General features: G+C 34.6%; 1 protein-coding gene across 1 annotated transcript in view; it reads left to right on the top strand.

Moving 5' to 3' along the window:
- The window catches only part of LOC129231103 (DNA-directed RNA polymerase III subunit RPC1-like), a 135,831-nt gene that overhangs the window by 9,473 nt on the left and 106,939 nt on the right, over nucleotides 1-19,419 (top strand). Inside the window, exons 3-4 of the mRNA XM_054865353.1 lie at nucleotides 2,274-2,423; nucleotides 7,584-7,743. Coding sequence (XP_054721328.1) covers nucleotides 2,274-2,423; nucleotides 7,584-7,743 — 310 coding nt within the window. The remainder of the gene's footprint in view (nucleotides 1-2,273; nucleotides 2,424-7,583; nucleotides 7,744-19,419) is intronic.

Raw genomic sequence — 19,419 nt, 5'->3', positions numbered from 1 at the left:
TAAAGCCATGTCCTAGAAATGTAATAAATTAGTTGCACAAGATTTACCTTTCTTGAAACTGTACTGAAAACTAGTCAATAGATTATTAGTCTCTAAAAAATTTACTATCTTAATTTTTATCAATGTTTCAAAAATTTTGCAAACCACCAAAGTTAGACTCACAGGTCTATAATTTCTCACACTGCCTTTAGACCCTTTCTTGAAGAATGGTGTAATGTTAGCCAGTTTCCAATCCTCTGGCACTGTCCCCGAGTTATAAGAAGTATTGAAAATATTTATAATTACATCTGCTAATTCCTCTACACATTCAACTAAAATTTTTGGATGAGTATTATCTGGTCCCGGAGCCTTAGTCTCTTTATTTTTTTCGAATGAAGTAAAACGTCATCCCTGGAAAATACAAAGTCCTCAAGCTGTACTATAACTTGTGTCTTCCCGGTGTCAACTCTTGAGATACAGTTATCATTAAAAACACTCGGAAAAAAATATTAAGAACATTAGCAATATCACTATCATCCTGAATTAAAATTCTGTGCTCATCAATCAGTGGCCCAATATGACTACTTCAAACCTTCCCCGAATTAGCGTACGCAAAAAACCTCTTAGAATTCCTGTCAATGTTATCTGCTAGTCTTTGCTCCAACTCTCTTTTCTGAATCCATACCAAATACTTAAATTTACCCTACAATATTGGAGCCTATCTGCACAGTGACCAGTTTCTTTAAACCTACGAAATGCGGCTTGCTTGTAATTTAGAGCGTCTTTAGTTTCCCTGGAGAACCACATCGGCCAAATTTTAGTGTTGACACCCTTTTTCCTAAAGGAAAAGGAAACATGATCCCCAATCGTTTTCGCTAGATTTTCCTTAAACTCTGTCTACTGAAGATTCACATTGCTATTGTCCAATCCGGAAGAAAAAACTGCTTTCAAACTCTGACTAAGTTCCACAAAATCAGTATTTCTAAAATTGGGCACTAACCTTAAATTCTCTACTTTGTGCATATCAAATTTAATCCCAAACCTAATACTGTTGTGGTCACTATCTCCAATGTGTTCCCCTATACATAACCCTTGAACAGAACTTTCCATATCACAGAAAACTAGATCCAAAATCACGTCCTGTCGAGTACCCTGAGTTACAATTTGATCTAAGAAACAGTCACCAATTACTTTCAAAAATTCCTCTTCTCTGCTATTGCCCTGGTAAACATTTTTCCAATCAATTCCTGGAAAATTAAAATCTCCCATTATGATGACTGACCCCTTGCTTGAAATGTCACTAATAATACTAAACATCTGTTCATCTTGACTCTGGCTTAAGTTGGGTGGCCTATAAATGTTCCCTGAACATAATTTTTTGCCCTTATTGCTCATCAACTCCAGCCAAATCAATCTCACTACGTTTATCATGAATTACCAATTCATTGCAAGTTAAAGTGTCTCTGACATAAAATAAAACCCCACCACCTCTTTTACCTACTTTATCTTCTCTAAACAAATTATACCCAACAATCAGCATCATTTTAGAGTAGCCCTTGTCTTGGTAACTCCAATAATATCCAATCTCTCGTCTATTATTATGCTTTTCAATTCTTCCATCTTGTTCCTAATACTACGAGCATCGGTATAAAAAACCTTAAGTAAGCCCATCTTACTTTCATTTAATGCTGAGCGATTATTTGAATCCCAACTGTTAAAATCTTTTATTAGCCACTTTATTAGCCACCCTATTTCCATTTCTACTGAAATCCCAATAGTTAGTACCCTTTCGAATTCTGCTCCTTAAATCATGCCCCCCATTCCAACTTAAGTTTTTTGATTTTGAAGTCTCTAAAACCAAACCACTAACCATTTTGACCCCTGTAGAACTCAGATGCAGGCCATCCCTAGCAATCCAATCTCGTTTACATTTACTCCACTCATCAATAAACCTGATACTACGCTTTATGCAAATTTATAGTACGTACGGTTACGCCTGCAGCACAATATATCAATCCACCGACAATGTAAATGAAATCATAAAAAATTAGCTCATTAACAAATATCTTCTTCCACTATTAAAAACCTATATTTACTATTAAATCTTGCATTTTCTTAAATCAATTCTACATTCAATTTTCTAGCAAATTATGAATTATTTTCGTTAGACCTTAAAACCAATTTCAATGTTTTCATGCTAGTAACAGTTTGCATTTTCGCAATTTTGTGTGTGTGTTTTTCAATATGTGTTGCAAAGCATATTTCTTTTATAATTGATATATTTTCCATTTTAGGGAACAAGTAATAAGAGCCAAAAGTGTACTACTTGTGGGAAACCAGTTGCAGATTGTATAGGGCACTATGGCTATGTTGATTTGAATCTTCCTGTTTTTCATGTTGGTTATTTCAGAGCAATCATTACAATTCTACAAACAATATGCAAAGTAAACAAAACCTTGCCTTTTCTTTTTTATTCTTTTTTTAATATGATATATTTTTTTGCTTCTTCATAACTGATATCAGTGTTATAAGAACAGGTGTTAGGATCAAGATGAAGCTTCCTTGGGTTAAAGCTTTCGACAAACTGATCTTTAATCCTCAGTTTGCTCAAATTGCACCAAAAATGCTTTTAGAAACCTACTATCCTCCAAGGTTTGAAAGAGGCATTAATTTTAGTGGTGAATATTCTTGTTTAGTACAGATTGGAGGTGAAAGGGGGTAACTATAGTGAAACTATTCAGTAAAATATACCTTGCTCAGTATTTTACTGAATATACTATGCCTTGCCTTCAATCCTCGAGTTGAACCGAACCATTGCTTCGATCACTCGTCTGGTCTGCCCTAATTCTATATTAGCTACCAGTTTGTTTGGCGCTCTTCGCTTCCTTAAGAGGTTTTCCATCTCCAGCTCAGTCACTTTCCTATGCTGGGCTGATGAATGCTAATAAGCACCAAACTGCAGTCCTCGACTGGAAATGACTGAGTTGGCGGTGTATTTCATATATAGTGGGAACTTTTTATGATAATTTAAAAATGTGTTTAACGTTAAAATTAAACCATTTAATAATAAAATAATACAGTAAAGTCTCGAAAATTCAAAGTAATTAGAGTCAACTTCAGCTCAGCTTTATAAAAACTCGGATTATCCTGAAATTTCTTAGGATTAAAGTCTTATACTTTCAAGAGAACAAAAGGTACCTTTTACCCCCTAGTACAAATTAAAGTACATAGTATCTTACCCCTAGTACCTAGTATGAAGTACATTATATTCACACATACATTTTAATGGGAGACTCCCTTTTTTTGCCTCCATCTCCTGATTTCATTCTTTTTACCATTTTCTCCCATTTTTGGTTTTTTCAATCAATCATCAAAAAGTTTCACTTTCTCTTCAACAGATGGTGCCCATTTCTAGTCATCCACCAATGTCAGGGGAAAGTAGAACTCCATGTAGTGGGTAAAAATATGGATTGAAACCAATTTTCTCCCCAGGGATATGAATTCTATGACAATAATGTTAGAGAGCGCGAAAATAAGTTTTCTGCACCATTGTTTTCCCTAAGCATAGTATATAGGTATGCCATAAAAGGGTAGCTGCAAAGTACTCTATATTCTCTGTATTTATTTGTATGCTGCGAAAATTTGATTTTTGTTTGAAAAAAACGACTACTTTTTTTCCCCCATTTTTTTTTTTCTTTTTTCGAAAAAAAAAAATCAGTGTACTGAGTTAATTGGCTTGTTTAAGTATCAGGGGTCTGGCCAGAGGAAATTTGGGTTCGTTAACAGACCCTCACAGAAATCTGATCAACCAAAACGGACCTTTCACAAAATTCTGATCAACCAAAGTGGACCCTTCACAAAATTCTGATAAACAAAAACGGATCTTTCACAAATTGTTTATTGAAAAAGCAAATCTCAAATCAAAATAATGCCGTGCATTTCTGTATAAAAATGATAATGTTTGGAACCTTTTTTAAAGTTAAATTAGAGGGATCAACTTATACAAAATCTGCTAATTTTGCAAAAAAAAAAAAAATCGGCACACTTGTGTTTACTCCTGAAAGCGATAAATAACTACTACATAACTACTATGGCCAAGCAAATATAACGCTCCTCGCTCATGATTTAATAAACAATAATATACAGCAAAGTGAACTTAGAACTGCAAAGGATAGTTAGTAGGTGTGGGGGAAAATGTGATCGCTTCAGATAGGGTTACCAACTTCAAACTTATTGGTGGTGCAATGTCTAACTGTTATTTTGATAGAAAGTTATATGGGTTTGATTTGTCGATGCTAAAAAGGATAATTAACTTTTAATAAACTTTTATTTACGTTTTTTTTTCTGTAGATGCCTACATTTTGGAAAACGCATCTTTCTATATTCGATGTGATAATCATATTTTATTCTTTTTTCAAGCTAACTTTGCTTTATTAGGATGCAAATAAATGAAAAGTCTCTTTATTTTTGTAACAATGCTTATTTCAAGTTTTTAAAATGGAATTCCATTTTCTTTTATGAGTCAAAAATTAAAATGCTGAATTGATGGTTTATTTTTTATTTTATTTACTTATTTATTTTGCTTCAACTGTGTTCAGATATTGATTTTATGTTTAACATAACACTCTTAAGAATGCAACTCTGAAGTAATTTTATCAAAAATATTTATTTTACAAGCCATTTTTATACTTATGATGCTTTCACTTTGAGGATTGCAATCTCTTTCCATCTGCTATGGGAATCTGATTTTTCGAATTTTCGATGTTTAGTACGCTTTGTTAAAAGGTAAACAAATAAAATATTTTTTTATTTTTATAAAAATCATGGAGTTTATAAGTTTTAAACAAAATTCTGTGCTCTTTAGCAGTGTCTTGGGTCAAAAATTCTGAACCTCTGCCTGAATTTCTTTGTTACAATTATTTTAACATAATTTTAACAAAAAGTAAATAAATATTGATACTTGAGGAGTGCCTATCTCCCAGAGAGCAATGCCGCCTCCCCCCCCCCCAGAATACTCGAAAAACACTCAAGAATGATATTCTCAACAGAAAAGAGGAAAAACACTCAAATTTAAATGTCAATGATGCAGTTTACGTCATCTCAAAATTCTAAAATTCGTTTTTACAAAAAAAAAAACTTTTTTTTTTTTTTGAGCAATCATGATTGCTTATTGCTGTTATTTCACTGCCCTTGATGTTGTGGTTCCTTTTTCAGCTAGGACCAGGGGGACACCAGCACCACCGCCCAAAGCGCCTGTTTCTCCTGGTCAATGGCGTCCATGTCCTACACACACGCGCGCTCATACACACGCATGCTTATACACACAAGCCTTTACACCCATACACACATGCCTGCGTGCATACACACAGGTCTAAGCACACACACAAGCCTACATATGCACACACGCGTGCCTACACATACACACACCCCTGCACACACACACACCTATACACACGTAACTGCCCAGGAGGAGGGGTAGGCTTGGGGGGGGGGGCAGGAGCTGTTTCTAGAAAATCTTTTTTTTTTTGAGCAATCATGATTGTTTATTGTTCTCACTTGACCGTCCTTGGCATTGTGGTTCCTTTTTCAGCTTGGACCAGGGGCCTCTGCAGCACCACCGCCCGCCGGCCTCTGCAGGCGCGTCGGAATCCGCTTTTCCTGGTCGGAGGCGTCCATGTCCTATACACACATGCTCACACACAGACACACTCATGCCTATGTGCATACACACAGGTCTATGCACACACACAAGCCTATACATGCATGCACGCGCTCCCTACACACACACACAGAGAAGGAGAAGGGGCAAGCTTGGAGAGATGGGAGCTGTTTCTAGAAACAATAACTCCAATGAGTAGGCCATGTCGCAACTCGTGATTGCAAAATACATAATTTGAATTCAAAATGTTAGAATTCAAATTAATTTAATTTCTTTTTTATTAATTTTGAATTCGAAAAGCTTTTACCGAGAGAATTATCATAACGTGAACTAGCAAATTATCATAACCTGGGCCACCAAACTACCATTTGCGACAGTGGATGGGTAAGAAAACGAACATAGCAAATTGGCAAGAAATTCATCCATCATTTATTATTTGTAAATATACAGGCGAACAAAATGACCTTTTAATTTTTGACTACGGGCAAGGCCATGCAGGTACCACTAGTTTTTTTTCTTTGCAGAATTATTTGATTTTTCACAAAAAACGGACCCTTGGGAAAATCCTAGACAGACCCCTGTGTATTTTGCTTGAAAGATTTTTTCCAATAAATAACTTATTTGGAAAAAAAATTTTTTGGAAGCTTTCCACATTGCATGTTAAACAAAGCACATGCTTTGCCGAAAATTGCAGCAGATTTAATTTTTTTTTTGCATCTTGAAAATATTTTAATTGTTTTGAAAGTTTAAAATTATTTTAACATGTGTTGTCCAATACCTACTTATTTTATATTTTATTTTAATTCTTTATTGATTTTTGTAATTAAATTTTTGTAGCTACTTTGTTGGCAGAGACTGGGGAATTTACGAAATTTTAAGAGGCTTCACTCCTTATTAATTGATTTTTTTCTTTTCCGTATTTTGTCTTTTTCTTGCTGCTACCAATTAGCTTACAGCTCAGAAAAATCCTTATTTTACTTTAAGTTTAGTATTCATGTTATTTAAAAGCATAACTTAATAATTTTGATGTGAAGTATGTTGCTGGTGAATCACCTATTTACCTCTAGCGGAATCTCATGTTTTTTTTCTTCAAAGGTTGGCAAGTATGTTCACAAAAATTTCCCACTAATTTTCAACACAGGTTTTTTTCATTTTATTTTCTAAATTATGCTGTTAGCAGCACCTTTTCAGGGTCACTACTACCATCTATTGCCCCAAAACAGAAAATTATCTCCTCCTATATAATACTATACCTTCAATTTCGGCTCTTACACCGCTTTTGACTTTGTGCCGGATCTTGAGGGAGCAAGAGCATTGGCCCCAGACAGCAACAAATTCGCTCCTATGTTTTTTTTTTTTTTTGACTTTCTTTTGTTGAAACGCAATATAAAACTTGAAGAAAGATAGTAGGGGCATCTCTTTCTAGATTAGCCCAGCTCAGGAAAAATTGTTGATCTGGCACTGCACCTCTTTCCTTTTGGTGTTTTATGCTTAATTTTTGATTACAACTTTTTGAAATACTCTTAAAATAAAACTTTTTAAAGATTATTTGAAATGCATTATTGTATATTGTAATTATGATTATATATAATAAAAAAAATTTATGTCTTAGCTATTATTATATTTAATGTGTTGATGGTTGGTAGTGCAAGCCTTTTATTCGTAGTCAAGAACAAAAATTAATTATTGTAATTAAGTTAATTATTTAAAAAAAAAAAAGAATTAATTTTATGGCTGTGCTTAAGCTAGCATACATTAAAAGATTTAAGGCTTTTGAAACTTTTGAAAAACATTAAACCTAACCAGGTTTAATGTATTTCAAACTAGGTTTTCAAGGCTTTTCTTGACTTATGTCGTCTGTTTCAATGTATTTGTAAAACCGTTTTAACCATATATTTCTATTTTAAAAATGCAAAATTTAATTCAGAATATTTCTTTTCTTTAGACATGTTCTCGAGTTCTTCTGCATGGTCCTGAGCGTAAGAAATTTAGTGATATTTTAAAGCGACCCAATGTCAGCTATCTCGAGAAAAAAGCCTTACGGAAAAAGATCACGGACTTGTGTGTGAAGAAATCAGTTTGTCCTCATTGTGATGCAATTAATGGTATTTTTGTTTTAAGACACAAAGATTTATCTAACTTTTTTGAAAAATTTTTGCATTGAAACAGCCTATGGTTTAATTACTACAGTAAACTCCCGATTATCCGTAGAATACGATGGCATGGTAACCACGGATAACAAAATACACGGATATTTCACAAACTGGGTAAAAATGATGCTAGTGTATGCAATAGGCTAGAAATATCAATAACAATTGCATACATTGAAATATTGAAAACATAGCTAAAATGATAACAGTATGTAAAAAATGCATTTTAAAGCTAAAATATCAATCGTTATCGCAAACAGACCACACACATACACAAGCAAATCAAGAAAACAGATTACCGGCAACATATGAAACTAGCTTAGCTACACCAAAAATGCACAGGGGAAGGGTAGAGAATTTTTTCAAGACTTGTCCAATTACTAGTTTATGTGCGTAAGTAGTGTAGATTTAAAATTCAGTAAGTGGGGTAGAATCTAAAAATTAATAAGTAATGTCGATGGAAAGTAGTATATAGTGAAAATCTAGAAATCAAGTTAACACTTCGAGGTCTATACCCGAGCGTCACTCGGGTTGCCGTTTATGGTGAAGGGAACTAAGACCGAGATTCACTCGTGGTCAATTTTTTGCTCTCTTAGCTATCAAAGTATGAGTTCTATACATTTGTAACTTTTTTAGATACTATCTACAAACCTTTCACTTTCAAAAAAAATTTGCCTAGAGAATAGAGGTGCAGATTAGTGGTCGCCACTCGCCAATTGGCGACCAAAAATTTTCAATGGCTACCAAAGATTTCAGCGCCGATCGCCACCCGGGTGACCAAAGGGGAAAAAAATCCCCCCAAGTTGAAGTTATCGATTGCACTGTGCTTTCGGATCCAGTTTTTCATGCTGTGGTAATCACTAGTGTTCCCGCTAGGCCGTTTTTGAAGGGCGCAGCGCCATGCCCTTCTTTTAGATCGCGAAATGCGCCCTACCCTTTTCAAAAATAAGAAATTGCACCTTTTGTTTTTAAAAAATGCCTCAACCATCGTTTCGACCTGCCGCGATATCGGGGCAATTTTATTTGTCCAGCGATCGTCTGCAAAAACGCCAATGTCTTATCCTTGTTCCCAGAATTTCACCTTGAAAACGGCCCCATAAGCAAAAGGGGAAGCAAATACCTAGGGGAAGAAGGGATGAGATTCTCAGAATTCAAAGAGGCTTATCAGTAGGAAACAAAGGCATGTTCTTCCCTTCTACTGAGGGCTTGTTTTTGTAAGGTTGTGGGAAGGAGTGGGGTCTTCTGGGAAGGGAGAGATCTTTGCTTCATTCCTTCCCATCCTTGATCTTCTGAGAATCAACAATGAGAAAGGGAATAGGACAATTTCCTAACATTTCAGCCCTTTGTGTCCGTTTTTCGTCTGCACGTGGAAATTAGGCTTAGCTAATTATAGCGCATTGCTAGTGATTGTGTAGCAATCTTTTAACATCTGTTTCTGGAAAGTTAACTTTCTGATTGTTTCCTAAGAAGAACATAGTACAAAGTTTACTGGGCTAAAATACAAGGGTATTTTTTTAACATCTCGGATTTTTAACCCCCCCCCCCCCCCAAAACCGTTTGAAATGGAAACATCGCATCGACAGGACGTTCATTCAATTCTTTCCTTTTTGCTAAGTATTTTAATTATCTTTGTATATGATGATAACTTACGATGTTTAAACGAAAAGCCGAAGGGCTAAATTTCGTAAGTCAGTCAACAATGTTACATGCTTATACAAGCAGAGATAATATCACACAGTGGAAGGTGCAGAATCAAATGTTAATGTGAAGAAATGAACATTGGAAACTTGTTAAAATCTTACCAAAAATTTATTGGTCCATAGTAACTAAAATAAATATAACTAACAAAAATAAGTTCTTAAGAATAAAACCCGGCCATAAGTGGAGGCGGAGTTCGCAACTCCCCAACACCTATCGGACCTAACTCACAAGAGGCTGACGAACACAAAAGAAGAGAGAGAGAACGATTGGAATCGTTCACTATTTATACTTGCCTCATTTGCATATGATTGGGCATCAAAGGATGCCAACCTAAAACTGAAACTTTACACGTGCCGAAAGAGTTGAGAAGTTATTCTAATTTGAATAAAGTTAATTTTATATTACATTACATTAGGAATGAGAACGCGGATAAATATCGTTTACCGATGTCTATCATATCCCCCCTTCTCATTCAGTAATGTTATTAAACTTTAAATTTTTATACAATTTTAATAGATTAAAAAATAACCCAAAAAAATCCACAAAGGGCCAGGCTTAATCTTTTACAAAAATTTAACAATTCAACAATAAACAAATATGGATATATATCCATCATAATACATCATCCATCAGCAGCTGCAGCTCAATACATCACCGCTTATTTGATTGAAGTCCTTTCTCAAAAAAGTCCTTCTTGCCTATTGATGATCCAAAGTCCAAGGAAATAGTAAGTCCAAGATTAACATTTCCACTGCAAACTATCTTGTCAAACTGTAATTGACAAAAATACTCGAAACAGTATCTTTGAAATAGATGGGCACAATGATTTTACAAAAAAAATTTTTTTTTTCACAATGACAAAATTATTTAAAACGCTTAGTTTCCAAAAATAAACTCTTGTCATTGAATCAAATTCCTCCATCTCAAAGATTAAACCAACGAGAAATTTGAAAAAGAATTTCAGTTGTTACAAAAATATTTATACTTTAATATCCCATTATATTTATTATACTAAACAATTTAATACCATTAAAAATTAACAAAATATTTGTTCACAAAAAACGATTCAGTTCAAAACGGGTCTGCGGCTTCGTAAAAATATCGGCCCTATTGGATTTACTACCTACATGTTTTACGGTAAAAATGTCCCGTTGAATCAAATCACGAACAAAAAATAATTTTACATCAATATGTTTTGTACGGTGATTTTCAATCGGAGATTTAACAAAGTCAATGGCCGATTGATTATCAACGTACATTACAGATTTAATTTTACTTTTTCTAACAATTCCCCAGCGTAAACATTCGTTTAATACACGGTCAAACCACATAAGCTCTTTAGACACTTCACAAAGGGCCACAAACTCACTTTCCATAGTGGAAAGGCTAATACAACGTTCCTTGAAGGTTCGCCATTCAATCGGCGCATTATCCAACAAAATTAACTGCCCCCCGAGTGAAGTTCGATCATCTCGATTAGCTGCATAATCGGCGTCAGAAAAAGCTATTAATTGGGTTCTATTACAATTTAATTTTAGTTTTAAATCTTTTGTTTGAAAAACATAACCCAGAAGTTTTAAAAGACCGTTCCAATGAATGACACCAGGATTGCTTTGAAAATTGACTAAAGATATTGACCGCATAACAAATGTCCGGTCTCGTTCTGCTCGCAATGAAAGAAAGACAACCCAACAAATTACGATAAGGAATCTTTGACATTTCAAATTTTTCATTTTCTGTATTAGGACAATTCAATTTCGAAAAAACAGTACCTTTACAAATCGGCAATGATGAAACCGGAAAATTAAAATGTTTGAACTTTTCAAAAACTTCAATGATATATTTAGTTTGAAACAAATTCAAACCATTCTCAGTTCTTTCAAATTCAACACCTAACAGTTTTTTCGTTTTTCCGAGAACTTTTAAGTCAAAATTTTTCCTAAGTAAATTTAAAACATGATTTAAATTCTTTTCTTTCCGTGCGAGCAAAACAATATCGTCAACATACAACAATAAAATGACACATGAATTATAAATATAAACACAATTACATTCTTCAAATTTCTGAAAACCAATTTTCAATAAAACACTGTTTATCTCAAAAAACCACATACGGCCACTCTGGTGCAGACCGTAAATTGCTTTATTAAGCTTACAAACTAGATTTTCTTTCCCTTCTATTGCAAAACCCGGTGGTTGTCTCATAAAGATGCATTCTTTTAGAGGTGCATATAAATAAGCATTTTTCACATCGCACTGCAAATCGAACCAACCTTCTGATATTTTCAAGGAAAAGAAAAATCGAACCAATGAAAAATGAATCGTCGGACTAAAAGTCTGATCGTACGATTCAGGGGATTGTGCATATCCCTGAGCAACAAGTCTCCCGCGATATCTAACAATTTTTCCCGATTCATCTCTTTTAACATTGAAAACCCATCTTGATCCGATTGGTTTTTCATTTGCAGGCAAAGGTGTTAAATCCCACACTTTTCTAGAATGCATAACCTCTAATTCATCCCTCATTGAATCTAACCACTGGTCCTTTTGCTTAGATTTAAGAACCTGTTTGTAATTCTTAGGAATTACAATTTCATCATCTAGTCATAAGTTACATAAATTTAAATGAACAGTTTGATCAGAAATTTCACCTTGATATAAATTTTTACCATTAAAATCAAATAAATGTGGCTTAAACAAAATAGCATTTTTAGAACAATATTTTTCAACATCATTTAAAGAACGTAATCGTTTAGAAGAATGTTTCTCATAAAAATAAATATCAGTACGAGATTTATCTGACCTTGGGATTGCTTTCCTCACCCATTCTGTTTCACGCAGCTGTGCGCGTGGTGGGTTTTCCCCATTTTCACTCAAGTCAGAATTCGAATCTGATTCATCCCCGCTCGTCTCGCTTTCACTCTCATCAGAAGATAAGAATTTAGACGGCGTACTCGGGCTTTCACTTCCGTTATCCGATTCGGAATTCGATTCATTTTCTGAATTTTGAGAATCTGATTGAATGTTTGACCATTTGAGACAGGGACCCAGCACAGCTCCACTAGAGTCACTCTCTGATATATTTTTAAAAGCTTCTTTGTAATACACATTTTCATTAAAATTTACATTTATACTTTCAAAAATTTTTCCGCTTTCGGGAATCCAGATACGAAAACCCTTAGTGTTAAATGCATAGCCCAAAAATATACCTTTTTTGGCTTTAACATCAAGTTTATGTCCTTGCTGACGGGGTGTTCCAAGATAACACAAAACACCGAAAGGTTTGACGTGCCTAGCACTTGGCTTACGTCCACCATATAACTCAAAAGGTGTTTTAGTTTGTCCTGAGTGACAAATCCTATTCCAAGTATAATTGAAATAAAGCATAGCATCCGGCCAAAATCTTTTACTTAGCCCGCTTTCTTCCAATAATACTGTTGCAGCATTAGCGGCTGAGCGATTGTACACTTCGGCCAAACCGTTCATCTCTGGACTGAAAATATTGGTTAACTCATGTTTTATACCGTTATCCAAACAATAATTGTCAAAAACTTTATTTACGAATTCTCCCCCGTTGTCAGTTCTAACAGCTTTTACTTTAAGATTTAAAAATCTTTCAGCACGCTTTATGTGCCTTATGAAAATTTCTGGTACTTTGCTCTTTTCACTAATTGGATACAAAGCAGATTTACGTGAAAAATCATCAATGATTGATAAATAAAAACGTTCCCCCTTATTTCCCTTAATATTACATGGACCCCACACATCAGCATGAAGTAATTCAAGGGGACATTTAGACCGTATTTTACCTATTGGTTTAAATGAAACACGTTTAAATTTACCAATTTTACAATTTTCACAATCTATTTTTACATTTTTGAATTTAGGCAGGCCATGGACACACTCAAATTCACCGCTCTTTCTGATACTATCGGTGTTAATATGTGCCAGCCTTCTATGCCACAATTCTAATTTTTCTACATTAGAGCATTCAATTTTCTCATTTTCGAAATGATCATTACTTTTATTTAGTTTTATACTTTCTTGATACGATTTATTATACAAAATTTGAGGTTTTACAAAATAAATGCCATTTCTTAAAATTGCTCTAAATATAAATCCATTTCGACCAGATATCGTCACGGAGCCGTTTCCCCCTTCAAACTTAGCATCCCCCTTATCGAATTTAGTACCCGATAACAAGTTTTGACGCAGATTAGGAGAGTACATTACATCTTTTAAAACAATGATAGTATCATCAAACTTTAATTTCACAGTTCCCATCCCCAAAATGGGGAAAGTTTCATTTCTAACGGCTACAGCCATTTCTTTGTTTCGTAATGGTTTAAAGTCCTCAAACGCACTACGAATGTTGACGAAATGATGGGTGGAACCAGTGTCAAAAATAAATTCATTTGGGTCTTCTGATACTTCATTTAGATGTACTTCGGAAATGAAAAAGTTCTGGTACTCACATGCTTCCCTTTCCACTGATGGGGAACTGCACCTCGCAGTTTTCTTGTTCGCCTTCCTCTTGTTCCGGATTGGTGATCTTGATTTTCTGTTACGTTGTTCGAGGTCCTTGTCAAGCCTCTTATATTGACACACATTCCGCTTGTGGCCGGGTTTATTACAGTTAAAACAAATTAGTTTCCCTTTTACTCCTTTCTTGTCAAAATTACCCGGTTTCTTTACAAAGTTAGCTCTGCCGATAATTTTATCGTCCTCATCTTTTAGTCGAATTCGCGATTCCTCGGCAATAAGTTCGCTGACTACTTTATTAAATGTGAATTCCTGTGCAGTAGTTCTAAGAATAACTTGACAAATATTGTCAAATTCTGAGGGCAAATGACGCAAAATTTGAAAAATCAAATAATTTTCAGAGAAATTCGCGTCTATAGCCTTAATTCTTTCGAAAATTTGCCGAGTACGGGCAGCGAAAAGATTTATCGACTCTTCCTCTTTTATACGACATTGGGATAACTCTGAAAACAATGTCATGTGCTGACAACGATTGTCAGGAAAGAAGTGATCTTTCAAAGCCTTCCAGGCATCAGCCGCGTTGACCTGATTTTCAATTATCTTTTTGAAATTTTTCTCCAAATTTAAATAAATTATGGATAGAGCCACATCCTGTCGATTTTGAAAATTACGAATCTCTTGCTCAGTAGCCTTTTTTTCATCATTAGAAAAAGGTTCTTTTTCAATACCATTAACTATCTTCCATAAACCTCGTTCCATTAGGACAAATTTGATATCAGATGACCAACTCACATAGTTGTCAGACCTTAATTTTTCGATAGGAACACTCTGGGATGCCATGATTGATAAGAATATGAAAAATGCCAAAAAATAAAAAAACCTAATTGCAAAAAAAACAACCAACAAAATCTCAAAATATCCCCGAAAAAAACCTAAATAGTGCAACTGTTACAGCTTCCCCCCTGGAACAAGTCCAGGTCTTCCGCTGAATTTAGCAGCCACTATTCTGCCTAACACCAAACCAACTATATCCCCCCATAAAATGCAAACGAAACGTCTGAGAAAAGTTTACACTACACATGGCTTAAAGATTCGATACAAATTTCCAAAAAGTGAAAGAAAAGCTTCTATTTTCACAGTTTTCATTCAACGCTGATGCGGGGAAAACAATTTGAAAAGATTTCCAAACACTTGTCATCTACCGATTCAGCAAAAAGACAAGTCAGTTACAACATTCCTTTTCATCACAAAAACATGAAGTCTAATACTCTACTCTGCTGACAATTCGAAAACTTCTTAATACATCATGATACTGAACACGTAATTGTTATGATACAATTGGGTAGGGCTGGGCCCATAACCCTTATGATAACTTACGATGTTTAAACGAAAAGCCGAAGGGCTAAATTTCGTAAGTCAGTCAACAATGTTACATGCTTATACAAGCAGAGATAATATCACACAGTGGAAGGTGCAGAATCAAATGTTAATGTGAAGAAATGAACATTGGAAACTTGTTAAAATCTTACCAAAAATTTATTGGTCCATAGTAACTAAAATAAATATAACTAACAAAAATAAGTTCTTAAGAATAAAACCCGGCCATAAGTGGAGGCGGAGTTCGCAACTCCCCAACACCTATCGGACCTAACTCACAAGAGGCTGACGAACACAAAAGAAGAGAGAGAGAACGATTGGAATCGTTCACTATTTATACTTGCCTCATTTGCATATGATTGGGCATCAAAGGATGCCAACCTAAAACTGAAACTTTACACGTGCCGAAAGAGTTGAGAAGTTATTCTAATTTGAATAAAGTTAATTTTATATTACATTACATTAGGAATGAGAACGCGGATAAATATCGTTTACCGATGTCTATCATATGATTCATACAACAGATTATTTAAAACACTTATTGACATAATAAAAAGCATACTTTTGACTTATTTGTGCTTTTTTCTAACTGAAATAATCTTGCACTGTTTCTTTTTCATTCATAAATATTATACAACTGATTTTTAAAAAAATCACAAAATTAAAATGGCAAAATATTAAATTTTCACAAAAATTGTCTGAGATTAAAATCTTAGCTTGGCCCAAGCTGTTTATGCATTGCATTTAGGAGCGCATACATCTGCGAACACATTTGTGTTATGAATTTGAACAACTCCAAGACTAGGAAATAGAACTCAAATAAAATTTTTTAGTTTTGCAACTTGCTACCACTGCATTTTTGAAGCACTGCACACAGTATTTTAAGTTAATTATTCTATTTGAAGTGTAATATATTTAAAAAAGAAGAATTTATACTCATCACAATTTTGATGTCTACTAAAATATTTAATGGCACAATGCACATTACTAGGCAGTTTCTTTGGTAGGAAGGGGGGGATCAGTTATTAAATACTGTTCTTCTTAAATTGAAATTCAAAGGGTTTTGAAATGCCTAGAATTTTTTTTTTTAACTTTTATAGGTAGTTAAAATTATGGCCTGAAAAGTGTTGAAAAACACCCAAAGCCAAGTTTCAGCATTAGCTAAATGTTTCTATGGAGTGTGGAAAATGTGCTTAGCTTAGTTGGCATTTGTGTGTGTGGGGGGGGGGAGCTAACCCTATTCTGAACACAAGTGCGTTTTCAGGATGAAATCACATTTAATACTAAAGTCAGTGGTGACGGCGATCAAGGTGGGGGGGGGGGGGGGGGGAGGTCATGGTGCAGACTAGACTGTTTGAATTTTTGCAAGGTGTTTTAAGTGTTATTTCTCCTCTTAATTTTTTTTTTTTGGGGGGGGAGGGTTGAGGGGCGCTCAGTTCTTTTTGAGTGGTGCATCATTGGTCTTGGATGGGGAGGGGGGGGACACCGCGTTGAAATAGTGCCCTTTTTTAAAAAGTGCCCCTTTCAAAGGCCAGCACGTCTAGACGCGACGTCACTTACTGACCTTCAAGAAAAATTGAAATGTTGCCCCTCTCCTCGCTGATTCATTGACCACTTCCCGTTTGCTACACCTACACTGCGTTAGGGGCTTAGAGCATTGATCGGGGAGGGGGGAGGGGGGAGAAAACTCCCCCCCCCCCGCGGTCCAGCAGATATGATCCCCAAACCCAATTAAGGTCAACACCGCAGCATCGCCAGACTTGATTTCAGTTCTTCAAAACGAAGACAACCAGCATCAAGTCAGTTCATTTTTCATTATTATAGAAAAATTTTTTTTTTTTTTTTTTTTTTGGAAAGATTACTGTAACGAGTGTGACAAACTAAACATGGCATCAAATACATTATTTTTCTGCTGTATAATACGCTATTGATTTAAAAATCAATTTTTAGAAGTACCAAATTACTTTAAAGTGGCCGACTTACACCGGTGTCATGAAACTTTTCTCGACTTGCTTCGCGAAAATCTGCTTCCCTTGTTCCTTTTACATCTTGCAAATATTTTAATATATTATTTTTTTTTTTCAATTTGAAAATATTTTGACAGATGCAGCGTTAAATTAGCTTATTTAATGTTTAATTTTCATGACTTTATTTAGGCAGCCATATTAAATTTGAAATCGTACTTCGTGCGAAAAATTGCACTTCGTGATTTAGATTTCAATCCTTTTACACCTTGTAAATATTAAAAATATTTTTGCACAGGCTAAATTTAATTAGCTTATTTCGTGTTTGATTTTAATGAATGGATTTATTTTTGGATCCATGCTTCCTTTGTAATCGTACTTCGCAGGGAACCTAAGTAGCACCTCGTGGTTGAGTTTTCAATAGTTTTGCATCTTGTTCATTTCTTAATATTTTTGACAAATGAAAGTTATTTTGAAGTTTACTACCTTAGATTAGCTTGGTCTATGTTCCATTTTAATAAAAGAATTAATTTTGAAGCCACGCTTCCTTTGTAATCGTACTTTGCGGGGAATTGCACCTCGTGGTTGAGTTTTCAATCCCTTTGGATCTTGTACAGATTTTAATATTTTTGATAATCGGAAGTTATTTTGGCACAGGCTGCCTTAAATTAGCTTATTTTTATGTTTATTTTAAAGACTTGATTTATTTTTGGAATCGTACTTCGCGGATAACTGTAACCACGTGGTTGAGTTTTAAATCCTTTTGCATCTTATACATCTTACTAATATTATATATGCGAAAGTTTGTCTGTATGGATGTATGGATGGATGTTTGTTACTCTTTCACGCAAAAACTACTGAACGGATTTTGATGAAACTTTACAATAATATAGCTTATGCATCAGAATAACACGTAGGGTAGTTTTCGTCCCGTTATGGGGGGCAAAACCCCCTTAGGGGGGCAATAAAACACAATTTTTGTATAAATTCTCTAATATTGGGATGAAAAAATACTTGCACATATTTACATTATATGTCCATCGAAAGCTCTGATTTTTCTGCTGAAGATGGCACCTGTTCGAAATTTCTAAGTAGAATAAAAAACGAGTTATGAGCATTTTAGATCCATGTTCGAAGGCTTTCCTCAACTCAATACAGTATTTAGTGTATCATCTCAACTCCCTGTCGATAGCGACAATTGTTGTATTGTTGACTTTCTTTGCTTTTCGTGATTGTTCAAGGCTTTTCTCAAGTCAAATCTTGAAGTAAGATTTTTGCACAAAATTGGCAAATAATACATGATTTGGCTGATCATTTTCCATTTAAACGGAACTTTAATGTAATTAATGGTTTTTATTATTATTTATGCTGATTGAACACTTACTCATTATCCAAACAACCAGCAGATCGCCAAAATTTTTGCAGTAAGATTTCCGTAGCTGATGTATTTGGTAGTTTTTTCAACGTTGCTGCTTTTGAAGCCGAAGACTACGTCATAATGTTTCTCAGCTTTCACCATGTAAACAAAATATCGCCAATCAAAGAATTTTCAAAAAGACTTTTTTTACTGTGTTAATCCAGCAACTAAATTAGGCAAATCCATAAACAGCACAAAAACTTCCATTAATTTTCCTTTTTGCACAATTTCAAACAATCACCAAATTTTATTACTTATTTTGGTAACATTTCGGATGAAACTGTTTAGCGCCATTTTATGGTGACCAAAAATATCTCAGCATCTGGTTACGATATCTCTGTAACGAAAATTAATATCATATCGTTTTACAAAGTAAGGAAAGAATGGGGGAGCATCATCGAAGGTACCCCGAAACGACTTTCGCAAATTCGGTAAAATCGCACCAAGAGCCACAATGATTGAAATTTCCCGCAATAACTAAAGCAAGTATAAGGGGATTACGAGCGCAGCTACTTTTTTTTTAATCACTTCGTACTTCATTAGCCATACAGAGAAGGTTTTAGACTCCATGTTAAAAAAAAGTATCAACAGATTAATCTTTTTAAACATGAGAAGATTAATTTCATGTTTTTTAAATTTGTATATGCTTAAATATAGTGCTTTCGTTTCTAAATCTATACTACTTTGTTC

Source organism: Uloborus diversus, chromosome 1, assembly GCF_026930045.1.
Source record: "Uloborus diversus isolate 005 chromosome 1, Udiv.v.3.1, whole genome shotgun sequence".
Taxonomy (NCBI): domain Eukaryota; kingdom Metazoa; phylum Arthropoda; class Arachnida; order Araneae; family Uloboridae; genus Uloborus; species Uloborus diversus.
The sequence above is the reverse complement of the archived record's forward strand: the minus strand, read 5'-3'. Positions and strand labels throughout refer to the sequence as shown.